The following is a 26,904-nucleotide window of genomic DNA, read 5'->3' as shown; positions in this document are numbered from 1 at the left end:
AGACCGTCCGCCTAACTGCCGTTTAGGGTTTAGGCGGGGAGAAAACTGAAGGCGATGGCGACGGGTGAGGAGACGAGAGAAGCAGCAGAAGAGAGCTTCGAGATAGGGGGAGCAGAGGACGCATCGGGGTCTGCCTACGGTGGGAAGGCGGAGGAGGGCATGACGCCTTGGGAGCAGCACGCAGCGGTGATCAACCTCCCCCGTTACGACTACGCCGCCCCCTCCTCGCTTCTTCACGAATCCCGCTCCGGGTTTCTCATCACCTGCCCCATCAGTGAGCCCTTTCCCATCTTGTGTCTGTTTTGCGCCCACTATACGAGAAAGAACCCTTGGCTACGTTTTGTTTTGCATTTTTGAGTTCGACGCTTCTTGGATTTGGCTGTAGGTTTTCATTATTGGAATTACTATGCCATGGAAGAATTCGAATCTGAATTGTTTCAAAGAAGAAGTCTTTACTTGTTTTTGTTTTTGTTTTTTTTTTTTTTTTTTTTTTTTGTAGAAACAAGAAGACTACATGGTTGGTTTTGATGGTCTAAACTTTAGCCAGAAATTCCAGGGAACAAGCATTAGGGTAAAAAGAGGAGGGTAGGCATTACCTATCTTTTTCTGGTAAAATTGACCGGGGCCACATGCCCAAAAGCCAAATACATGGGGTTCTTCCACATAGGCCATAAAAGAATAGCAATTTTGCCAAAGAAGATAAGTGCACAACATAGAAAGCTACTGAGACAAGTTTCTTCCCCTCTCGAACTGATATGGATTCATAAGCATCGGTTTATATTCATCAAGAAAACCTGCCTCCTCCTTGTCATGCTTCTTAGTAAATTTTGTTAGCAATCTCAAGAGTAGAAGATATATAAGAAAGGAAACTGTGGCTTTTAAGGACATGTTCCTTAATGTGGCGATGATCAAATTTGATATTTGCTTTGTGTTCTCGTGAAATACTGGATTTGGTGCAATCTGTGTTGCATATGTATCATCCACATATAGAAGGGTCAGAGTGACATGGGGACACCAAGACAGAGGAACATTTGGCTTCAACACTAAGGCACAGTATACTGTCTCCTGCATCTCCATGACATCAAAGGCTTTAAAAAACATAATACTTCTATTGTTGGTTTACCTATGTGTGGACATCCTGCATAATTAGTATCAGAATATCCAATCAACTCAAGAATACGAACATGGATAAAACAAAGATAGACCACTGGTTCCTTTTACAACTGTTGAATTTTGTTGTCTAGAATAACAAATTGGTGTACAATGTGAACAGCATAGTCAATATCAGGCTGCCATGGTGAGAAATACTAGACCTTCAACCAAGTGGCAACATTTTAGTAGGATTAACAAGAGGCTTACTTTTCATCCTTTTAACATTTGGCAATACTAGACCTTCAATTAATTGGCAATATTAAGTAGGATTAACAACCAATTTGTCTAATAAGTATGTCATGAACATATAATAGTACTGCAGTTCCTTGACTAGGCTGATGCACAAAGAGATGAATCATGCTGACTTTGCTGAAAGTTTGCAGAAATCTATTGCATGAAACAGCCTTTCGAACCATGTTTTATAAGCTTGTCTGTGGCCATATAGAGCATTTTCTGAGGTTTCAATCTAGATTTTGTTATGAAATCTGGCAGTGTGGAGGCAAAAGAAATTTAAGCCTCTTCCATTAACTCACCACGTAAGAATGCATTCTTCACATCCAATTGATATATGCCTGGGTCATTATAGGAGGAAAGTGTTAACAATACTTGAATGGTAGGGTGTCATCACAATCCAATCCATAGTAGAGTTTATATTCCTGAGCAACCAATCATGCTTGATATCCACTAAGCGACCTATCAGATCTCAATTCTATGAAGTAAGTTCACTTAATCCCGATAAGATTCTTTCTATTAGGTAAAGACACAAGGTTCCATGCTCTATTTTTCTCGAGAACATTTGTTTCATCCTGTTTGTCCTGCTAACACATTGAGTTAGGATTAATTATTGAATTTAAGTTGTTAAAGAAGGAATAATGGTAGTCTGTTAAGTGTACTGAAGGTACAATGATATGGGTGGTTTGATGTAGTTATGGAGGTGGCATGACCTCATGATGTAGAATAGAGTAGGGAAGTAGAGAGAAAGAGAAGTGCGAGATAATAAAGAGGAGAAAAAGAGAGGAATGAGATTAGAGATTAGAGAGGAGAACAAGACTAGAAGAGAGAAGATGCAATTCCCTTTCATTCAAATATGAAGTTTGATACATTGACAAGCTCCATTATTTATAGGGGTTTAGAAGTCTTGGTAGAGTTATTGAATATAATAATTCTCGAGAGTAATCTCCTAGGGAATTAGTATGTCTTTTAGATATTTAAAATGTGACTTCTAGGATACCTAATTAGTAAATGAGTGCACTTAATAAAGGAGTCTCTATAAAGATCAAAAGACTTTACAATTTTCAACACAACTCCTAGAATTTCTAGGCCAATTAATTGATGACTTTTTGTTGATTTTTTTTGTCTAGAACAAACTTTTGAAATCCTTTGTAAAGCTAGATGGTTCTCTATCACCTCAAGTTGTGGTCCTTGGTTATTAAGGCTCCAAATGGTCACCTTCTGTAATAGGATCCATGGCATTTTCCACATTTGAAAGAGCCCCATTAAAACTTACAAAATTGCTAAATATTCAAAAAGTTCCTTGAACTTGTGATGGGTGATGGGATAGCTTATGGTGTTATTTGTTGAATAGTTTGGACAAGGTTTTAGACAAGTCAGATCTCAACTTACCCTTGATTGTGCTTTTGGATGAAGTTTCATTGTTATTAGTTAGCATCAAAGAATTTGTATGATTTTGTTAAGACCTTCCACACTCGGGCTTTCTTAATGCTGTTGTTGTAATGTAACCATGAGTCAAATGTCCTGCATGTGCGGATATGCTGAAGCTGAACTAGTTACTATGTTACTCTATATTTAATTTCTTCTCCTCATTTATGCTTATTGTTAGAAGTTGGTAAACTCAAATATTGTGATCTTTTTCCAGAACGTGAGAAAAGTGCCACAAAGGAAGCCATTTCCCTTCTTGAAGAGGTCAGTTTGTGTTTGGCGTTTGCATTTTCCCACATTGTGCAGTGAATAAATTTTGGAAAGGAGATATACTTGCTTGGCAGATATGGATAAACAGTTATCTCAAAAGTGTTTTTGTAGTATTTATATTTAGTGCACGAAGATAAAGATTAATTCATCTCAAGATAAATTTTGGAAATGCTTTAAATTATGCAACGATGGATAAGAACTTCTATTGGTTATTATAACATCATTAGATGAACACAAAAGATGTGCAAGATACATATGAAATTAGTTGCATGGAGATTCAGTATAAATATATCTGCGGATGCTACATAATAGTTTAAACGTTTAAATTATGTGTGCACAAGAAACAATAGTCCACATTTTCCAGTGAATTGTGAAGATGTTATACAAATATATTTCACCTAATAGTCATTGCTGATAATTTAAGATATCACATGATTGTTTGGTAAAGATAGACTGTAACGTGTATGCACTGAACGGGATGCCATTGGCTTAAACATATAAGTATCACAGGGGAAGCTGCTGACCTTTGCTGATATGGCACAGATGGGCATCGAAATGCCTGGTGTACAGGTAGGCTGTATGGGGACCAGTTAGACCAGGATAACTGACTTTTTGCTTGCTCTATGTGTTAGTCAAAAGTAAGTTTTTCTTGCATTTAAACAAGAGAAAATAAACTTGGGTTGCTTTTAGATATTATAGAGCTATTTCTTTTGTCAATCTGAGAATAGGTTAAAGGAAGGTGTTATTTCCATATATAAGCAATGATGTAGCTCGGCATGTCTAAATCATTTTCAAATTTGGTTAAGGCTGATTCAAGCAAAATGTTGGGGGATCAAGGGAAGAATCTGCTGTGCTTGATGTTAGACATAGTGAGGGTTTTTTTTGTTTTTTTGCCAAATAAACTGCAAGAGAGGATCAAAACCTGTGTAATTTGTGTAAAACATAGTTAAGTGCTCATGTTTGTTCCCCATTGTTATTTTGTGTATTCTGATTAACAATTAATTGGTAATACAATTATTTAGGTTATTTATATTCTTTTGTTTGTGATCAGCTTCTATCTCCTTAGATGATTGCCAGTACAAAGGCTTACATTGCTTTTCATTCATCTGAAATGGTTTTTAGCCTTGTATTTCTTGTGGAAACAGTATTACATCCTTGCTTAAATTCTTTGTGGTATTCTGCAGTTTGTTAGCTGTACATCTAGAAGTAGTGAGACCTGCAGTACAGAGATTCCTGCCAAGAAAAGGAAACTATCTATAGGAGTAGATCCTGAAAATGCTGAAAGCGAAGAAAAGAATGGAGTCAATAGTGTTTTGGAGGCTTCTGGTATGGAGTAGTAATTTATTGGTCTTTTGCAAATGAAGTTTATGTTTCTAGAAAGTAAAACTACATTTCCATGTGAATAGCAATTATAATAATGCCTTATTTTTGTCTTGAAGAGGTGGTTGTGAATCTTCTTATATGCTACTTTTAATCAATTAAAGCATTAAAGGATGCTAATTGGCTGTTGTTCAAGACAGGTGAGGATCTCAAAGGGAGGAATATTCTTTCATTGATGAAGCTAACAAGGAGTGGTTTGCTTCTGTTCACCTTTCCTAACAATATTTCCTGTCCCGTGGTTGGTGTAGTATCAAATATATTTCAGTTTTTGAGATCTGGAAAGCTGAAACCTCCTCTGTGAGTTGCATTTCTTACAAGCATGAGTTTATAGGTGCTTTTTGGCCTTCTTGATCAGAAGAAAGTGTTTCAGTACTATTTATCTCAAGTATGTTCCTACAGTTGTTGCTTATTATATTACCTGGGGATTGCACACCTTAGAGGTTTTATCGTCTTTTCTTCTTGCTGCTTGATGATGTTGGTTAATCTCTTGGTTAAGATAATTTTTTGAAATTAGTAATATTTTCTGTCCAACAGCTGGTGCCATCGCATCTTTCCTATTCAAGAAACTTGTGTCCTTGAGGAGAAGGATCTACAATTAGTTGTTTCAAAACTTATGCGAGAATACTTGGGCAAAGATCAGGAGAAACTTGAGCGGACTATTAAGGTTATTATAGTTGTTTCTTGATTTTATTTCATCAATTCTACATGAAATCTTCCTGCTTCTGATTTTTCTATAATGAAAATAGTTTGATGTACACAATCTCAATTTATTTTTGATGAAATCTCAATTTTTCTATGATGCCTTTGAGCACCATCTGTTTAGTCGTTACTCTCAATTTATCTTGATGAAATCTCAATTTTTCTATTATGCCTTTGAGTACCATCTTTTTTGTCAGTTATTCTCAATTTATCTTGATGAAATCTCAATTCTTCTATGATGTCTTTGAGTACCATATTTTTAGTCATTACTCGAAGACTAGCTATTCCACCTCTAGTTTATCTTGATGAAATCATCTGTCGCCAAATGCTATGTGATTTACTGGTTTATATTAATTTAGTTCCTGCACTAGTTTGCAGTCGGATATAACAGAAGAGGCATTGATGAGACAGAGATGAAGTCACAGAAACATACTAATAAGGGCTCAGTGGGATCAACCTTGTTGGATCGTGAAGCATGTTTCAAAGTTGTAGCAGGGGCAGTTAAAGCTGTTGCAAAAAATTCAGTAGTCGATCTTAGGTCTCCCGAGGTATTGTTCTCTAAATTTTACTGCTATGCATTTTTGAAGTAGAACCAGTAAAAATACTTGTAATATTTTCTAATTGAAATGGAAGAATGAAGGTGGCAAATGCTATATCCCGTTTCTGACAAGCCTGTGGGCTCATCTGCAAGGATCCTACTTTTTCCTTCCATTATCATGCTCATTCATTTGTATACAAATGAATTGTCATGCTGTAGTAGACCTTTATCATTATGCATGTTATCAGTAAATAATTCATGATGTTTTTCACTATCTGCAGGTGGCTGTGCTTGTAGAACTATTACCCATTTCAGGGGTTCCACTTGGATCATTAGTGGTTGGAGTATCTGTTCTTCCACTAGAAATTGTCACCACCAAGCCTCGGCTCTGCGTCAAGTCTCTTGTTGCTGATATAAATGTTACAACGAGAAATGTTTAAATGCAAGACATCTGCTGCTGCTGTTCAGTGCTCTCCACCAACACAAGGGCACTACCATCCCTGGTCATGCTAGTGGTGTTTACCATTCCTCCTTGTCCATGATTTCCTATATCCAGAAGAAATTGGACAATAGATCATGCCATCTTATGTTGATCTACGGTTGCTAGAACACCCAACATGGCTAAGGACAAAAGAAGCCAGCAGCAGTGATGGTACGTAACAACTTTTTTCATTATCGACCAAAAAGTGTTTTTCATGTGACTGTTGTACTGTAAATGTTATTTTTTTTAGTTTCGGCATCCTGAAACATTTTTTTGTTTGCTCAATGGTGAACTCTTACGGACTCTTGAATATGAATGGTCGAGACCAGCAAGGTCGATGTTAAACTCGGGATGAACGCTGTTTGTTTACTATGAAACATAATCAGCAATGACCAATGAGTTTTTGGACTCGCTCAGAATGTCATTGCTTAACAGGCATTTTAAGAAGTTGGAAAACCAACCTCTTTTGAGCAATTCCAATTGTGAGGTAAATTGATAGATGATTTCGTTCATGATTACAGGGCTTCTTTATATCTTTGTACACTAGCAGACCTACTTTGAACTCTGGCTCACAAGAACTACAAACATTGCTTTGCTTTACCGCTTCTTTTCTCTTGCAGTCCAGATTAGTTCGCCCAAAGCATGCATGAGAAACATCTCACTTGGAATCATCCATTCCACAAAATTGACCAACTTGGGAGAGCCACTCTTCTCGTTCCAGAAAAGTGATCCTCATGATTCTTCACATTGTAACACCAAGAAATAAATAGCTGTTGAATTTTGATGTTCCATCACCGTGCATGATGTCAGCAGGAACAACAATTCTGGCATGCATGTTGTTGACTGGTTACAAGAATTGGATGGTGGTTGGAGTGGTGGTGGATATGGTAATCCACTATTTTGATAGATTCCAACGTTGATTCAGTTTCTTTTCAGAAAAGTAAGCTGCCACTACTCGGTGTGCGATAGTATGGCATTCTGAAGAGTGTACTGAGCCACAACCACATGTTCCCGGTCTACCCTGTACTGAACACGCAAGCTTTGTCAGCCATAGTTCAGATAACATAATTGGAAGCAATTCTCTTTTCAGGTTTCATGCTTAACCCATATTAGCAGGAATTACTATCTCCACGTCCCCATCTGAGCCTGAACGAAAGCGTGCATGCCTGCATGCATCTTTATGCAGGAACGCAGCACATCACTACTCCATGTCGCTTAAGATACCGAGTCATGGACGTGACACACATCCAAAAGTGCCACTACCTCCGGCCCTCTTGTGCTCCCTTGGTTTGCTCACGTTTGCTGCTCCCTCAGACGACAATGAAGAGTTTCAAGAACATAGTCATTGGGTGTGTTGACCTTGGAGTCGAAGAGAAGATTCAAACTCTCGGTAGTGTTAAGGATCCATCAAAATTTTGGTGTCCCAAGCAGAGAAGGGGAACCATACTAATAATCCATTCCGAACCTGGTGGTTAAACCCTACTGTGATGATGTTTATGGAGAGTCAATGTCCCTTATTCTTACAGATGATATAAAGTGCTTTCTATTATGATCAAGAATCGATCATAATATCTGTCGGAAAACCTCACGATCTGTGTTCTAGACTGACTCGACGGTGAAGTTTTGTTGCGATGTTCTTATCTGAGATTGTGCCACCTTACAAAAATATATATATATTCCCGTCTCAAGGTGGAAGATGAACCTTGAAACTTAATCCATGGTACATTGTAGGCCTTTAGTTCTCGATGCTACTAGTCGAGGTGTTTTGATCCTTCCCAACTATTATCGATGAAACGTTTTGCTTTAAAGCTTTAGGGACCAATGTGGTGAAATAGATTATGGTGAATGCGAACAACTGTTACTATCTAATCTGGAAATGGTACAGTGAAGTGCAGCTTCTATCTGCGACCAAACTGTACAATGAAGTGCTCATAATAACTATCGCGAAGAGAGAGTCTCTATGTTTACTTCACTCCAAGGACAAGAAACACCACGCTGTCCTACTAACTCAGTTAGCTCAAACCAATCCAAGTCGCCAACTAGTAGTACATCCACCGGTCTCACAATGGCACAACTACTGTGTGCTGCTGATGAGAACAGACACATACAGATCCACAGGTGGGCTACACTCAAGAACCACAGATGGACATGGACAGATCCAGATTGATTCTGTGGCCACCGGGGTAAGCCGAGCATTCGCTGATGCTTCTTCCCGCGGAAGAACAGAAGCCAAAGCCTCCTTTCCCTGCGAAAGATGCGTCGCTCCGCTGCGTAGAATACGGCGACAAGGACAGCGACAAGGAGCAGTTGCAGGCTTCCTCGTTCTCCGTAGCCTCGCTGTGCGATCGGCATTTGCTCTTGCAGCCCCCCTCTTCGGACCTGAGCTTACGTGCTGCTTGGCGATGCTTGTGGTCGAGAACGTTGACCTGTCATCGGTTTTCCAGAAGTCAATAAAACTCATCGAGTGACACCGTAACATGATGATGACCTTTGCTGCATGCAAGCAACGTATATGCCAGTGTTTTTATCTCATCTCATCATTCGACTCGGTAAAAAGACTAGAGTTAGTCCTCCGTTTGATGGTTCAGAGATGGAAGCTGTCATTAAGCGCTAGATGATGTAACATAGTAGAATGAATCAAAGAGATGGGGGAGGAATAGATGATGTAACAGAGTAGAATAAATGCAGTGATAGGAGTTGGTATGGTATTGAAATTAGGAAGAATATTCCAGTGATGAAGGGTTAGGGTGTGCACAGTGGCAAAAGTGTCCTCTCATGGAGTGGCATGTACTGGGCAATTGAATACACATGCATGAGACATGCATTTAAAGAGAACCCAAGTTCCATGCAGTCTGTGTCACATCAAGCACCCAACACAAGAAAACCCTAAGTAGATGGTCAGCAAAGTCATCAGAGGAGATAATTAGCAAAGCTAAGATGCTAAAAAGACTGGCATGAAAAGCTTTGCAGGGTGCGGTAGATCACTAGGGTAGGCTGTTTCGTGATCTACCTTAAAAGAGATGGATTCTTCCACCCTAGATCCTGAAACTTTGAACTTGGGAGAATGATGAAATGGCAAGAGAGCAGCATGTTTCTGCCATCTGAGTGCCTCCTCTTTGATTCCCCTCTCAACACCCAAGGCCGCCGCTGGCGTATAATCATCAAAGCAGGACTGGGAGGCGATCCTCTCACCGAGAAAGTGGCTGCAATGCCAACTTTTGGAGGTGGCTGCTGTCTCCATCCGAGCCCTGTGAGTGAAACAAGCAGGAAGAAGGTGAAGGGGATTAGTGAAAGGTGGGCAGAAGTGGACCGAGAAGGGGACTTGGGAATTGTCTTTATGTGCTCCTAATGTGGGTGTCACTGTTGGAAGTGGAAGAAAAGTAAGCGAGCTTGCCAACCTTTTCAGAGGAGGGAGGGTGCTGCTGTACATGGACTGGGACTGGAATCCCTGATGAGTGGGTTTTGAGTAGGAGCAGGAACCAGCATCATCTCGCTCATCAGCACCACCATCATTCTCATCCCATGACTGCTTCCTTGCTTGCAGCTCTGATGACAGATGAGACAAGGTAATGGGTTAGCTAAGGCTGTTCCCAAGCTCATACCTTGGCTTCGTTTCAAGCAACAGATGAATAGAAACACTGAGGAGGGCGAAAGAGATGGTTTGGGTGACATAGAAACAGATGTTGGGATTCAAGCGTCAAGATGACACGAAAAGGGATGTGACTGGTTTGCAGCTACACACAGCTACAGCTGCACAGTTCATGAACTGCTACTCCCTTTGAGCCGAGGAACCTATCACGAACTCTTGTTTTGACATGGCAAGATTTGATACTGCAACAACTTCGTAGCAAAATGATAGAGATAGTTTCTGTAAATCCTCATGCGAAGCATCTCCTTACCTTGTCTGCCCATGTCGTTCCTTAGGCTCCTATACATCTGATCAAACCAGGCCTTCCGTTGTCAGCAACATGAACAAGAGCACGCCAAAAAGAGAAGAAAATTATGAACACATGAGAAGAGGAATCGGAGGCTGAAATCTCTACCTGGAGATGGCTCTTCACATGCGATATGGTTAAGCCTCGGACATCCATCAGCTGCAGCACCAGCTTGGGTGTAGCCTCTGCACACGGGGGAGGTCAACGATGAGAAGAAGGAAAGAAGACCACACTAGAGGGAGGGAAGAGACCGAAGCCATACTCTCCTGGCCTCCAAGCCTCTCGATGGCGTTCACGAAGCAATGGTGGAGATCAGGAGTCCATCTCAACCGAGGAACCTTGGACCTTGTGTACTGTCTCACAGCACCATTCCTCCCGCAGTTTCCCATCCGTCGCAACCGGTCTCCTCTTCTCTCAGCGACAACGGGGTGGATTTATAGCTTCCAACACAAGAAGCCAGCAGTGTGTTGTTTTTCCCTTTAAGAAACTCTTCTTCGTCATTTAATCCTTCTGCCAAGTTAAACCTTCTTCGAAGACGCCTCCTTTAATGTGTAGAAGACGCAAGCGTTCCATCTTCCTACAGGTGTGTTCTACGCAAAGGTCTCACCTTGGAGCTGCCCTACTCGTGCATAGGTTCTCTAAATATCGTTGGGACTGTCGACGATTAACGCAACACTCAGTGTGGGAGGCCACAGATCATGAGAAGAAGTCATTATTAAGAGGATTTAATGACTGTAGAGAGAGAGAGAGAGAGAAGACAAAATTCTTCTGCTGAGGTGTCTGTGATTTGCTATATTCCTCAACCTGAAAAGAGAGGTTTTCTAATATCATCGCTTTCCTCCGAGTAATCATGATTATGGCAGCTGCGCAGAACTTTTGACTCACCAAACAAGACACAGAGGGAGAGAGGAATACAGAAAGAGGAGAGAGAGAGAGAGAGAGTGAGAGAGAGATTTGAGCAGCCAAAGGTATGATCATGGGAAGGAGCGCAAGAAAACGGCTACAGAATCTCTGAGCACAGGATTTCTTTACCACTCCTGTGTCAAACCTTTTTTTTTTTTTGGATGTGAACTATTAATTATATTCCCATGGCACTGTCCTTTTCTTGCCCTTTCTTGTAATGAGTGTGTGAGAGAATTTTCTCTTATTTATGAGACTAATATATGAATGTGACAAGGCCTACTCACTACATCCCTCATCCTACCTCCTCCACTCCGTCTCTCTGTCTCATCCTTTCTTGTCACAAAGTCAACTACATGGGGGTAACCCTCCAAAGAGGGGATAAACTATGAAGTGGCTTCAGCTCCCAGACCTGAAACCTACAAGGCAGAGGCAGAGGCAGGCCTCAGTCCAACACTACAACTACACCACCAAGTTAATTAATGTGGTGTTTTGTAAGATGAGCTCACACAAGTCACTCACAGCCAGTAAAGTAATTGAACTTTCTGCCAAAGTAATAAAGATGGAGGCTGAGCTCACACAAGTAACACAGGATGGTGGTGGGTGCTGCTGCACTGTTGCGGAGAGACATGGTGTGAAGGAATAGAACACAACAAAGAGGAAAAAGTATTCATTGTTTTCTTTTCAGTTGAGTACTTCAAAGCCTAGTCAGTCGCTGGCTACCTCTGAAAATTCTTCCTGCCCCCATGCAGAATTGGGCAGACCTAATAAAGGGGTGGTAGGATTGGTGCGAGAGAGAGAGAGAGAGATCTTTGGACTTTGTGGCCTTTTTGGAGGGATGGGATGAGAAGGCCTTCTCCTTCCTTTCACCCTTTCTTCTTTCCCATATATACATACATGCATATATAAAGCAAACTGGAATAATAATGAGATGGGAACAGCTTTAGCTTGGGTGTCTCGAGCTTATGACTTCATGAGAGGGTATGGGCATTGGGCTAACATGAACTGCCGCTGCATGCACCGGAAACGGACACCGAGGGCTTCAACTGTTACATCACTTTGACTTTGATTGATCCACTCCTCCAAATTATTCTCAACCTTTGGATCTGCCATCAACGCTCAGATGGATGCCACTGTCTTCTTGGCTCAGGATTTCCACATAAACACACAGGAGTCAACCCATGCATTTGGCAAACAAAATAATAGTATATTTTTAGAGTAGTGCACAATGGATGTCATTGAGTTTGATATATATATATATATATATATATGTGTATATATTTCCAATTAAATTGACTGATATTGATTGCCCTACAGAACAAAGTTAGCGTATTATTATCATTATATCATTCCACTATCAAGAACCTGGCACTTTATATACAATGCAATAATTGCTTGATCATGTGTGGGAGAATGGACTCCTTACAGAATGATGCACCATGATGACCTTTTACTAACATTTTTGTTGGCTGTGTACCTTTGATAGCTTGCATGACCTTTTCCATAGTGGCATCTCTCTCTCTCTCTCCTGAGTACACAAAACATAGCAAATGCATATTGCAGAAGAAAATTTTCATTAACCAAAAGAAAAGCTGGGAATTGGATCCCATGATCTGACATCTGATATATCCACTCACTCTTTCTTGTTTAGATGTGAAGAATAAAAGCCCCTAGCAAAAGAACACTGCCATGTTCCCCAAGAAAACACTAATGCCATGGCCAAGACAAAGCTCGACACTCACCTTTTCATGGAGTAGGGAGGAAGGAGCACAGCAGCTGCAGCCTCACATAGTAGAAAACTCCCAGTAAATTAAAGGAGGAAGGAAGGAGCGAGAAAGAGAGAGAGAGAGAGAGAGAGGAGGAAAACCTAATCTTGCTGCCACTGCAGCGGCCACATCCCTCAACCAAATCCAATTTGATAGGTTCATAGGGGGGCTTAAAACTTCCCTCGAGAAAGATGTGTTTGCTCTGACAAATGGTTTACACTTGCCTGCCAACAACGATACATCACCTTTTAGGAGTCTCTTTTCCTAATCCTTCTTACACATTTGATCCTAAGCAATGCCTCGTCTGCTGTTGTCTTCAGCAATGATCAGCTTCTCGTCGCTGGATTTGGATCAGATATGGCAGCAAATCAAGATTTTTGTCTGACGCAGCAGCAATCGGAGCACAACATCACAATCGAAGGTCTCGGTCGATAAGATCCAATAAATTTACCGGAAGAGCTGCTGATGTCTGCCGTCAAAGATGCACCCACCACCACCACCATCTTCGACAACTTCACCTGATCCCACTTACGTGACTTCGCTAGAGTTTGGATGCGCGAACCAAAAGCATGACACTATGCACATACGATGAATATTTTTGGTTACTCGAGACAATCAAATACATACATATAATCCTAATGTAATATATTTTTATTTCATATCGGAAGTCTGACTTTTTACGTACGACGAGTTTGGCAAGTGACTTTGACGACCATATATTATATGAGATCGATGATCGAATTCGAGGTTGCTAGCAACGTATGGGATATAAAACAAAAAATCATGATGCTTCTCGGCACAAGTACTGATCAAAAAGTCATCACGGTGGTTTACGAGAACAAGACTCGTTCATCCACGAAAAGGCAAGAAAAAAAAAAGAAAAAGGAAAAGATATTTTGAGTGAGGAGAGTAAATGTATGCATGTCATAATTCTTTTTGTCGGCATTTAAAGAGGGGTTGGCAGGAGGGAATGATGAAAATTCCTGCAGACAGGAATGATGGTGGGCAGGACGGAGGCAGCAGACTCATCCTGCTAATATTTGTGATGAAAGAACAAATAATATATATATATACAGGAGGAAAAGCCTCTCACCACAGCAGCTGGAGCTGTTACTGCTGCTGCTGCTTCAAGTAGATCTCTGTGGAGGGTTCATAAAGGGGGAAAGGAATAGGAAACAGAACAAAACAACAGTGGCTTCGAGGACGCCGGAAATTTTTGGCCTGTACTCCTCAGGACGACCGCATGGAGTGGCGTGGAAGCCATTTCTCTCTCTCTCTCTCTTTCTCCTGTCTCTCTTGTTTACATCAATCAAACACATGTTTACCACCTTTGTTCTTCTTTGTTGTTGTGGTGGTGTTGAAGTTCCACTGCATTGAACTTTTTTTATTTATTATTTTATCTTTCATTCCCTTTTGTTGTTTATTTATACGTTTAAATTATATGTTGCTGTTGTTGTTGTCGTTGTTGAGAGAGAATGAGGCGTTGAATTCCTATTAGATTCCTTTTTCTTATTTATAGATTTAAATTATTTATATATTGAGAATATGATTCCTTTTTTTTATTTCGTCATAAGTTGCCTTTGCAGCTGAAAGATGCTTTATGACTCGACTGTATTCACAAAATTTATATCAATTTTGTACTACTTTTAATTTTATTGCGAGTTTCTAATAATAATTTCTTATAATTTTATCATTATTATTATTACTACCATATGTGTTATTATTTCCATTTGTGATATAAATTACATTATTATGAAATGATTACTACCATATGTGTTGCAATGATTATACATTTAATTTTTTTATAAATTTAAGCTGATCATAAAAATTCTTGCAAAACTCATAAGCTTATTTATATGTATATTTGCAAAACTCATAAGCTTATTTATTGACTTAAGTGGAGAGTTTACCGATATAAGCCATGAATTAGTCCGAAATCAAATAAGTAAGTAGAGAGATTTAGATCGACAGAGAACCGGATTTGAGTGACTCACTCCCACCATATGTCCCCACTAAACTTAGAAAGACAAATGAGATGAAAAGCAAGAAAGAGAGAGAGAGAGAGAGAGAGCAAAGAGAAGGATGCAGGAGGGGGCTCAGAAGTTGGCCGGCGATAGACAAGGACGAGCGCATCATAATAGCAGCAGGCCGGAGACCCCACAAGCGGAGCGCACGCAGTGGAGCGGGGGAAGCGAGAACGCTTCCCCTTCATCATGCTGTCTGCCCCCTGCGATCCCTCTCTCCCTCTCTCTCTCTCTCTCGCCTTTCGAAGACAGCAGCGGCAAAGGCTGATGGCTTTTTTGGATGGGATTGGAATGGAACGTAACTCCACTCCCACGGCCCCAACGCAATCATGCTTCTCCCCCTCCCTCTCCCCCCTCTCCCCCCAAATCTGTCATGCTCCTGCTCTCTTTCGCCTTCCTTCTCCTGTAGCCAATAATCTCCACAGAGTTAGTCAAAACATGATCATGGTGTCTTCCAAAGGCCCCCTATTCGAGCCTTTTTGATATATTTCACTCCCTTGGCTTTGTGGTTGTTGTTGAGGCAGTAGAACGGACAGCGGCCTAAGTTTGTGGTACTTTCCCTCAGACCGCCCGATGGCCCATAAAAGCAAACACCTCCCTTGCATCATCCTCCTCCTTTTTTTTCTTTATTTCACAAAGCATATCATAGAAGTATAATAGCGGTCATTCTCCGGAAGGCGCCACTCTTGGGGTTTCCTATCCGCGACCCACAGGGTCCACGCTTTCTCTGCCCGAATAGCCAGCTGACCCCACCGTCCGCATCCACGTGGACAGACGGGGAGAGAAACTCCGCAACCCGATCTGAGATCAGACAGACGTTCGTGATTCCACTACAACACGCAGCTGAAAAGTATGCACTGTCGACCTGTGACCGGTTGCTATCTCTCTCTCTCTCTCTCTCTCTCTCTCTCTCTCTCTCTCTCTTCTGATATCGATTTGAACAACTCCAGAGGGCACATCATTAGTCTCTAGAGCAGTACACACATGTCCTGTTCCCGGCCATCATCGTGCATCAGTCTGCTCATGCAAGTCAACAACCATTAATAGCCATAAGAGAAATGTTACAGCCGAAGACGAAAAGAACAACCACTATTCGGCAGCCAGACTATTGATCGAACCAACATTCCAGTGTAAACATCAGATCATCTCGGTTTACAACCATGACAAATTTGATTGCAGGTACTTCCAATCCTAGTGATCTCACTACATAGACTGCCAACTCAGAAGCAAATCGACAGAGGCCCAATCCGACTGACCTTCCATTACATCTTCTTTGAGACCACAAGCAGATTTGAGGAAATAACATGTGGTGACAATGACTGCAACTACTGTGGTCTCGATCCTACAGAGGATCAGTGACATGTGACCATGATTTCAGGATTACAAAATACACATAGCAGACCACAAAATTCTCTCTGATTTCAGGAATTAGCTAAATGGCAAGGAAGAATGGGAAGGGTAGTAAACAGGTTTGTTGTTTGTTGAGACCCAAAAATTCCCTGGGACAGTCCTCAAGGCAAAGATGACTATAGCATTAAATGCCTCTAGGACCATCTGATGTACTAATTTGTTTCTTGATGCAGGACTCAAGAAAAACCCCATGGACCACAAAGCAGGACCACAACCACAGGTTCTACAGGTTCAAGGACTACCCATCACCATCTTTGGGCATCACCAGAGGGAATTGATCATGAAGCATATAGTTAAGGACTCTTACCATCTTTGAGATGCTCGCAGAAGCGGGACCAATTCATCTGCACCAGGCAATAGGCCAAGGGGAACAGTAATTCGGTAGATGTTGCTGAACATTTCAATGCTGCTGAGATATCTGCGGATTCATCCAATTCCTTGGACAGTCCTAGAAGCTGCCAAGAGAGGAAATCAGTGTGCAAGAAGACTATCATGTAAAACTGTAAATTTTGGCCCAGAGCAATTGAGAATCTGCCCTATGTCGGTAGATGTTATCTTTTTAGTCACAGGAAGATACTAAAAGAACTTCTAATTTAATAACCGACACTTAGTGCACAAAGCCAAGAACGAAAGAACAGTCTCACCCAAATCAAGAAGGTTGTTTGGTCAGAGAAACTCAACTTTGGTCCTTGAACATGGTATGCTGAAATTTGAAAATCCCAGGTGCAGATTCCTAAGTTCTAAAAGAAAAAAAAGAAAAAAGTATCACAAATATTTCTGTAGAATGAGGAATGGGACAGAGAACATTAATTAAGAAAATGAAGATGTTAATTCAATAGTCAGGGAAGACAATCTTGACAATGTTGCAAAAAATAAAATGCAGACCTTCGGTTTAACTTGTACCATACAGCAATACCAAGTGCAATGTTAACCCAAATCAGTCATGCTTAACTGTCCGAAAATAGAGATGCATTAAGTAAAACAATTGAACAATTTTAAAAAAGAATTGAACAATTAAGTAATACAATGTTAACCCAAATCAGTCATACTTCTGTTTATTTGATGCTGTGGACAATAGTTACTCGGTGAACTCTGCTGTAATATTTCTTGAAGTGCCAACAAAAACAACATGAGCAAACCAAATAAAGAAATTTTGTCATCATAAATAACGCCAAAATTGGTGAGGAGAATGTAGTTGTTTAACAATGCAGAAACAGAATAGCTAGAGAAATTACAGTGTTCTGGTTTTAAGAGAATGCATATGATGATCATGGACATGCAAATACGGTGGATACAGTAAAGGTAAAATACAAACTTGAGAATTCCAGGGTTCACATGCTCACATCAGTGCACATGCCGTACCGGTCTCTGCATATAGTCTATGCATATGCTGCAAAGTTTCAGCAAACAAAAATATGACTTTTATGAGTCCAGACATGTTGGCTTTGTCACAAGGAAGATCCTTTTGAGCCAAGAACATATTTCTACTCAAGGCCTATGAAAAGGAGACTGTCTTATGAGGTCGAATCTTCTACTGTAACTCATTAACTCAAGGTAGTCTCAGCTATTAACTGACTAGGTTTAATCCTTCTTGAAAATATCTGAAGATTCTTGACTGCAGAATGAGGAATTAAACTAAAACTTGATTACTACAGCAACTGCTGCAGAAGCAGAAATCTAACAGAAAATTCATTATTTTCTGCAATAGAACTAGGGGGGCTAAACTGGATATGAAATTCATCTAAATCCATTTCTCTAAGCTAAGTAGGATATGGTTACACAATTGTTGTCTGTCAAATACTTTTATTCATATCCAAATTTTGCTGAGATCTTTAAGATACAGATATGGCAACACGTTCTGCTCTATCTGCACCCAGAAATTCAAATATATAGATATTTAAATTTATCCAATGTATTAAATTAACCTAAAATATCATTTAAAATAATCTCTTTAGTTCAGAACATCCGTGGAACAGTAACCAGTCATGCCAGTCCATTACGATCAGGAACTTGCCACGACACTTATACCCTCAATCTAGACATCCATATCTAGTTCAAGAAAACATAATCTTTTATGATCCATAACATAGTCTTTATCTGCATAGCTCTATTCATACACCATATCACCATGTGCATGAAGATTTTGCTAGTTTAAAAAATTGATAATCTTACAATGACAAACAAATAAAGCGATCTGGTTGAGTCAATCTGGTTCACCATATATAAGAATTTAGGTTCTTTGACTATGCAATTAAAATTTACTACACATAATCAACACTCAAAGTGCAAATTTGAGATATCTTGGAGAACGAAAAAATAGAACAGTCTTTGCTTTTAGTTACATTTGATATCAAGATAAAGCAGCTTCATCAACTAGTCTATGGAAAACTCAAGATATTAATAATGTTGAAGGAAAATAAATCAAACCAATCACCGATGTTTCTAGAAAAATTTTAAAAGGCCAAGATCTATGGGCAAACTAATGCCACCATAGAAACCAAGTATTATTTGTGGCTACCATATGAGGGATGTGCAAAAACACCAAGCCATAATGTCCCAATTATTTGGGGTTAGATACATAAACCAAATAGATGGTACTAGACAGAGGCTTTAAAGAAAGCTCCTATAATCACAAACATTAGCAATGACTGTCAAAGAAGAACAAGGTCTCTGGTAGAGTATTAATCAGGTCATGTTCGGTGTAGGACAATAGTTTTGATGGATTTTCTGAAGACTTCTACAAGAGTTAGGCACGTGTTACATGATCAAGGTTGGAACTACTGGTGTGCCTGATTTTCACATGTCAATTTTCAGGACGTAAGACTACAATAAGAATTGTCACAATAATTTGTTACCAAAGATACAAGTCCAAAATGCAAATCAGTAGAGCTTGATAATGAACTTTAGAAATTAAATTAGAAGAAAAAGAAACTCTGACGCTAGAATTTTATGTATAAATACTCTACAGTACTGCAGGGGAAGTTGAAAGTGTACAGTAATTAATTAGCCCTATAGCCAATACTGTAACAGAACAAATGTATTAATCAATACTATTGCATACCTGTAGTAGTACTGTAGCAGTTCCATGATGGTACTGTAGCAGTCGTTTTGGGAATAATAGTTTATGAGAAAAGCTAAAAGAAAGAGAAAGCAAAAGAAAAAGAAAATAAATAATCAAAGAGAAAAAGGAGATAAATTGGGATCACACTGCTTGAAGTCCAGCATTACACTAATGTCTGGCAACAAGCAGGGAAAAACAATATCCATGCAGGAGCTCAACTTTATTTATTTATACATCATAAGCAAAGAGTAATCCAAGACATTAACAAATTCCAAGTAACATCAATTTCATCCACAGGTTACAACAAATAACTTTAGCAATTTAAAATCCAATGGCTGGCCTAAGAGACTGGGAATCACATTAAAAATGGGCCAAAAAAATTGATTATTTAGACAAGATTATATGTTTTGGGATAAAGGATTACAAAAGAAAACTCATGATCTAAGCTCATAATTATCCGCTGCTTCATCCTGCCACTGCTATAATATGGCGTCCCATCGTGGCCAGGGAAGCTTCAGGTGGCAGATGTATATAATTTTTTTTTCTGCATACAAATGTTGTGCAAGTATGAAACTCAAAGGCCACACAAACATAGAAAAAGAGATGCTCAAAGGCCAGCAAGTGCACGACTTCAAGGCAGTCACTTTTTAATGTCAAGAAGTGAAAGATTCAAACCACCAGAACAAAAGTCAAACATCTGTTGGATAAAAAACCAAAATATCAAATTTGTTTGATTGAGGGAAAAAAACTATTAAGGCCTATTATCTTTGCTTTAAGATAAGAGGAATTGATGAAGTGAGAAGTTGAAGAACTGAGGCAAAAAATCATATTAACTTAAGAGCCTCAAATTATGTAGCAATCTATGCTATTCCATTTGTCATTCTGCCAACGAGTGAGAGAAGTTCCATCCCCTTGCACAAGCATCTGGTAGCAGCAACCCAACAGCTTATTGAATACTTAGCTAACTCAACTTAGAAATGGTGTGGAATTCATGACAATGATAGGAATAAACCTAAACATTGTGTATATTGTGTATGTAAGTGGAGGGAAATTGCTTCTAACCAATAAAATCATGATTTTGGTAAAGCCATTACAAGATTGGGACAGATGCATATATTCTTACTACTTTCTAAGGATGCATATAAGCATGAAAACTCCAATATCAAGTTAAGAGTTGAAATAATGCTAGTAGACTAGTAATTAGGAACAATTCTTGAGTTAAGGCCAGAAAATGCAAGGCCTTGCAGCAGCCAATGACAATATTGTGGAACAATGCATAATTGCAACTTTGGTATCCATGATGTCAAGATGTAAAAGAATTCTGACAAATTTTGAAAAGACAGATCTTTCCTATACAATTACCCAGTTCAGTCAAATTTGTTTGATGAAAAAGTTTCTGTGTTTGTCCCTACAACAGAAGTATCATTGATCATTTATTCATTTGTATGATACTGTTTTAGCTTGTTTCTTGTTTAGAAGAGATATGCAATTTTTTATTTGTTTTTGTTTTGAAAAAAACTACAAAGGTTTCCAAATGTGATCTTCCCAATCATGTAGACTGTCTAAAGTCCTTCAAATTTGTCTACCCCACTACGATGTGAAAAGGAGCACCCAAGGTAAATTTGAATAAGGATTTCCTTTAGGTTTTGTGAGAATATTTCAAAGCCATTAATTAATATTATATAGATATATTTATGCTTTACAGGAAAAAACAACAAAAAATTTCTGGAAGTAGTTTGCAAAACTTCCATCAGCAAATTTTTGTTGTTTTTTCCTGTAAAGCATAAATTTGAGACTTTCTGCAGTTTTAGGTGCCTTTCAAATAACTTGGTCCAAGGATGAATAGGGACTACAATTTTCTAAAAAGCAAAGTAATCTTCTTTAATTAATTGTGAAGTTCTGACAGGAATCACTTTAGGGCATTAGGCAGAGACAAAAAGCCACATGGATGGAGATTGACAAATCTATATTCACAAACCAAAGCTTACGTAGTTACCATAAAAAAAAAGCAATGTTATTGGACTAAAAACAATAAAAGGCATGAAGACAGAGGCAAGTGCAGAACATTATCAACCAAACGTGATTAATACCTTACTAGCATCTCCTAACACTAAATGTCATGAAAGACAGAAAGAGCCCACCTCTGTCTAATTTTAGTTGGTCAAATGAGGTCAAACTATTTCCAGAAATCAACACCATTCTCATAGATCCTTCCCTGAGAGGAGATCTCATATCCTGAGAGAAAAGATCTTATGAGATACACTCTAATACACACCCTAATAAATACTCCATTCATCAGAATGAGAATAAATTGAAGAGATTAAAGCATACCATAATTTCAGTATCAGTTAGGCTTTGGAAAAACCAAAATAGTTCCCTTGTTAAAACAAAATTAAATGGAAGAGCTTATACCTCCTCTAGACTATAATCTCAGTATCTTATAGGCTTCGGAGAAACAAATAACTCCAGAAAACCTTTAATCTATTGACAACCTACTCATTCTTTCCAGATAAATAACACACAATAAAGGAAATCAGAGACATAATCTACTGACAACCTACTCAATTCTTTCCAGATAATAGCACACAATCAAGGAAAATAAAGACACAGGGCTCAGAACTTCAAAAGGAGCTTGCATCTTGCTTAGATAGAATTAAGCATAAGTGGTTGAGTCTCCAAACATCACGCCTCATATCTAGATAAAAACATAAACTTATGATTACAGTCAGATGTTCTGCACCCCTTCATTGCTAAGGCATCCTAATTCACATAATAAATATGAGTCAGGAGCACTATGCACCAAACACATGGAGGCCATGCCAATATAACTATACAAACACAGTTATGAAATGTTGACCAGACAATACTTTAATGCAGGTAAGGAAACATAACGTAGCATAGTAAGGTCTATCAAGCACAATATCTTCACTTTGTTATCATTGACTAGCATTACATCTAAGACAGGCTTCAATAGGAAGTATTCATAAACTTTTAACTTTATCTACCACAATCTTCACAAGTTCTTTTATGCATTCCAATGTACCTGTAATACACAATTGAAAGTACCTCACTGACAACAATTTAGCAGCAAAAATGTAAAACATTCCTGGATGTCCAGACAACAACACCCATCAAAGTATCAAAATAGAATAATTGTAATACTATCATCAACATAAAAGTAATGCTTGAAATTGTCATATCAAAATAAATGTCAATATGCCCTCAACATCTTATGAAGTGTGTTACTATTAGTGATTCAAATGTTACAATCCTGGTAATGATGAAATATGAAAGCCAAGGTATCCATAAAATTTTATCAAATTATCACCAAACATTCATCTCTTCGAATATACATTTGCTACCTAAAGTAGCTCACGGTTTTAAAATTATTGAAGAAGAATGTTCAGGTTAATTAGCCATACAATTTTAGACAAAATGTTTATAGTTCTATTTTCTTATAACTAAGCACTAAAATGGGTTCACTTTCATTGCATCACTGCAACTTGAAATTTGATGCTTTGGCTAATAACAAAGTCCTGACAAGTGACAACGATCGACTCACTGAAGACTTGTCTGTCTCTTTGAATAAGTTTGTGTATCTTCAACTAACACACTTCCTTGTTCCTTCATCTAGATACATAACTTCCTTGTACTTTTGTCTAAATTTATGACGTCCATGCATTCTAGAACCAAGGCCAACTACCTTCTAAAGTGAAACCGGCTACGATAATTTTCTCATCAATTGCCCCCAGATTTTCCCCCATGCACCTTCTCTTTCTCTCTTACCATTAGAAGAATCCCCATGAAACATGATCATCCAAGTGTCATTAGTTGAATATGTGTCCTTTCCTCTGGTCCAGGAGATACGTCTTCCTACCACTTCTGAGCAAAGTGACAAGCTACCTTAATGAGAAATCTACTGTGATACACAGCAGGCAAGCAACCTAAAACTTTGCCAAAATAGTTTGTACTGAAGTAATGATTTAAAACAAAGATCCACGAAAGTGTTCCCTTAAAGAATAGGTAGTCATTTGTTGTGCATGCTATGTCTTACTAGCACTTAAATGTGTTAAAAATTACCTGTTGCAAGCCATTCTAACTAATAGGCATCTTAGGACACTTAAATGTAGCATCCCTCTGCTATGTGATCAATTTAATATAGCATACACACAAAAATAGAACAGTTCCAAGTACATCAGATACCATATCTCTATCAGCTTATCATCACAACAGACAGTTTACATAAAATGCCTAATAATAGTACTCATGAAGATCCCATGCCTTAAACAGCAGAGGCACATGTTTTTAAAAGTTCCATGGATTTCCTTCATATCAGAGCAAAGCCAACAACATTCCAAATGAAGATTTCTACTGCAGCTTAAAAAACAGAAATTCTTGGTAAATGCAGAAATTAGTATCAGTTTCCCAATAACAACCAACCAGATTCACTAATCCATTTAACTAATAATAATCACTCTGCACTTGCTTTAACAATAAACATACACTATTAGACGATTGAAGTTGCCAGAGGTTTAAATCCTAGAAAATGTAAGAATGACTAGAAAAGCCTCCATTACCTCATCTTCCTGAGACTTAACAAGCATGGATAATTTCTATAGCCAACATCTCATTCATTGACGTATCCCTCCTTCCGCCCCTCAAAACCCGCGCGCATGAGTTTCTTCTCCCTCTTCTCTATCCGCCTCATCTTTTTCTGGTTGATCCTCTCCTTTATATTCTCTGCCCTTGTCTTCTGCTTCTCAGCCCTAATTTTTTCTGTGTTCTTGACTCTTTCATTCCACTTCTCCGCATGCTTTTGCTGTCACTTCTTCTCCTTCTTTATGCTCTCCTTCAACAGCTTCGGGTCATCATGTACCTTCATGCCCGAAGCTCTGCTGACAGCCGCCTTCCAAGAATGTTTTTCGGATACGTTCAGCCCCCTCTCAGGGTCCATCTTTGCCTCCTCCAACATTGTTGCCCTCTCCAACTCCTGTTGCTTAGATAGTTTTCTTCTTTTCCTCCTATACTCATCATGCCTACCAATCTTGACCTGCCCAAAGGAGATATCAGGAGCGATAACGTCGCCTCGAGTCTTCGCCATCTTCTTCTTTGTCTCCTTCTCCTCTCTGGTCTCTTTCTCGTCTCTCTTTCGTTTTCCATGAGAAGCGGAAGCATCTGGTTACACGTTTTTCTTCTTATTATTCTTCTTTTTCTTCTCCATCTTATTTGGTCTGTGCTTGTCGAAAATAGGCCAAGTGTTGCGACCGGACCGGAGCTCCTCTATCCGGCGGTGAAGCCGCTGCCGGAGCTCCTCATAGGTGACGGAGCGATCATCGCAAATCACAGGGTGGGGGTTATCCACCTCCGTCTGATTTTCGCCGTAATCCTCATCCTCATCCTCGTCGCCGTTGTCTTCCTCCTCGCTAGTGTCTGTGGCGATCTTCTCGGCCTCGATGCTCTTCTTGAGGAGGTCAAGGGTAGTAGTGGAAGACTTGGCCGGGTCCAGGCGGGCGCGACGAGACTCCCTGAGGTTGACGCGGGACTCAGCCTTGGCAGCGGCCTTGGCGTCCTTGGACAGGCCCTGGAACCAGCCAGGGTTTATCCTCATCGGCGGGAAGGTAAAATCGAGCCGGGATCAGCTGCTCCACGAGGCGGTCGAAGAAGAGGGAGTGGCCGTGGATAAGGTCTTTGAGATCGACGATGTCGGTGTCGGCCGCGGGCGAGGGCTTTCGACGACCGCCTTTTCGCTTCTTCATCGTCGAGCTCGGAAGACGACATGAGATGGGAGGTTGAGTCCCGGGTTTATGCCCTCTTATGTGGGCTGGGCTTTTCTTAGGTCCGCGGGCCAAGAGGTAATCCGTAAAAATGCTTTCGTATTATGCTAACATTTTTCGTTTTTTGTACTGTTGGATACACACACAACAAACAAATACCCTTTGAAAGAATGTTGCTACAAAAATCACAATTAAATCATTTTACACCAATTAAACCTGACCATGATTTGTATGATCACAGCAAATCATAACAAATCTAATCTAAATAAGATCCAATTTATTTGAATTGGATAAAGTTCTATTAAAATATGACAATTAGGATTAATAGTTTTGAAAATTTTAATTTCTTTGGTTTTATAAGCCCATAATGATTAGAAATAAAAAGACAACCCTTTTTTTGGTATCCATGAAATAAAAATGGTAGGTTGGTTCAAACAATAATACAATCTTTCTATGTATATCTATTACGACACCATTTTGAGTAACATTACATTATTAGACTTATTTCTACGATAATTTATTTTCCTGAAAGATATTTTAATCGTATTGATATATAGTTACATAGAATCACGAAAGTCATGTAATCGAAGCAATATCGCAAAAGATTTTTCGATTACATGTCCAACAAATCAAGCTTTCGAAAGATAATAAGGTGCTATTCATATGATGCCATAAGATTGTACAGCAACCAAAACGATTGTCTTCATTCATTGCTGAGCATCGGTGATCACTGCATCCATGCAACAATTCATGTCTCTAAAACCTTCAATCCTGCCTAAGCATTTATAGCTCATCATAACTTATGAACCAAATCAAAATATGCAGCATTTGGTTGGTATAAACTTCTTCTTCTGTTGCAAACAAAGACGAAATGCAATGATTTGTAGAACTATTGATGAGTATGATTCTTGAAATAATTACATCGATCAATCAACTCAATCAGAAAAATTATTATAACTTTCAAGATGGTATATTGCTTTGGAGTGATGGAGACGAGAGTCTTCGCTTGATTCAAATGAAAATATAAAATAAAATCAAGATTCAAATGTCTCCGCATCTGCGATCAAAATGACATCGACGATCGATTCATGATAAAGGGGCAAACCACGGAGGAAAAAACTATATATAGCGTCGACTCATACACAGTAGTCATTGAATAAACCCACTGGTAATCAGTTCTACGACGCATAATAAAAACCCAAAACAAGAACCATGATCTCATCTTTGAAAACCCTAAAAAACTACTAGCCCCTTAAGATCTAACCTTAAAAGATTACATCGAAGAGTATCCGCATCAAGCATGAATTCTCAAAATGAGGTTGTGCAAGAGGTATTTATAGTAAGAAAACAAGAAACCCTAAAATCAATCGAAAGGAATAATGGTTGTGCTTGTGCCACGTTATAGCTTCCAAAGGTGACGAAGAAGAAAATAAAGAGGCCCATCAAAATAAGTTATTAAGCCTTGTGTTATGGCAGCCCAATAATATTTTGTGACTCCTCGTACACATGATAAATATATATATTTATATTTATTCTATTTATAAATATATGACACCGATAAAAGTTAAAAGGTTAATTATGTATATCAAATCCCATCTATGATAGTATATAAAATACAGAGACAACGTATGTGTGTAGTATCATAATATTCATCGGATACAAAATTAGATTAGACTACTTACAAGCTTAATTGCTTGGTAGAAGTATATCCTAACAATCAAACATAATAGTATATTAATCATTATAAGATGTTGACATTCGGAGAGAGATACATATAAATTACATAAAGAGAAGATTATAGAGACATTTCTTCTTCCCATCATAATTGTATATAAAAGAGGATGAACGAACAACA

The 26,904-nt window shown here is 39.1% G+C and overlaps 2 protein-coding genes and 1 pseudogene across 3 annotated transcripts; 1 reads left to right on the top strand and 2 right to left on the bottom strand.

Moving 5' to 3' along the window:
* Positions 1-14: 14 nt before the first annotated feature.
* LOC135652460 (uncharacterized) lies at positions 15-6,679 on the top strand. 2 transcript variants are annotated; one of them, XR_010502133.1, is made up of 8 exons: positions 15-274; positions 3,029-3,075; positions 4,266-4,407; positions 4,602-4,758; positions 4,996-5,125; positions 5,532-5,708; positions 5,980-6,350; positions 6,509-6,635. XR_010502133.1 is itself a non-coding variant. In XM_065173401.1 (7 exons), the coding sequence occupies exons 1-7, from the start codon at positions 55-57 to the stop codon at positions 6,136-6,138; spliced, it is 1,032 nt and encodes a 343-aa protein (XP_065029473.1). In that variant the 5' UTR covers positions 15-54; the 3' UTR covers positions 6,139-6,679. The 2 variants fall into 2 exon arrangements, 1 of the variants encoding a protein (XP_065029473.1); XM_065173401.1 differs by having other exon boundaries at positions 5,980-6,679.
* Positions 6,680-8,170: 1,491 nt separating this feature from the next.
* LOC103970832 (myb family transcription factor MOF1-like) lies at positions 8,171-10,779 on the bottom strand. The gene is made up of 6 exons (XM_009384761.3): positions 10,377-10,779; positions 10,223-10,299; positions 10,079-10,115; positions 9,578-9,725; positions 9,190-9,427; positions 8,171-8,605 (listed from the first exon to the last, which is right to left on the bottom strand). Exons 1-6 carry the CDS (start codon positions 10,501-10,503, stop codon positions 8,309-8,311), a joined length of 924 nt encoding a protein of 307 aa, XP_009383036.2. The 5' UTR covers positions 10,504-10,779; the 3' UTR covers positions 8,171-8,308.
* Positions 10,780-15,880: 5,101 nt separating this feature from the next.
* LOC135652159 (ribosomal RNA-processing protein 14-like) lies at positions 15,881-25,042 on the bottom strand (annotated as a pseudogene).
* Positions 25,043-26,904: the final 1,862 nt, after the last annotated feature.

The sequence above is a fragment of the Musa acuminata genome, chromosome BXJ3-11, assembly GCF_036884655.1.
Source record: "Musa acuminata AAA Group cultivar baxijiao chromosome BXJ3-11, Cavendish_Baxijiao_AAA, whole genome shotgun sequence".
NCBI classification, from domain to species: domain Eukaryota; kingdom Viridiplantae; phylum Streptophyta; class Magnoliopsida; order Zingiberales; family Musaceae; genus Musa; species Musa acuminata.
The sequence above is the reverse complement of the archived record's forward strand: the minus strand, read 5'-3'. Positions and strand labels throughout refer to the sequence as shown.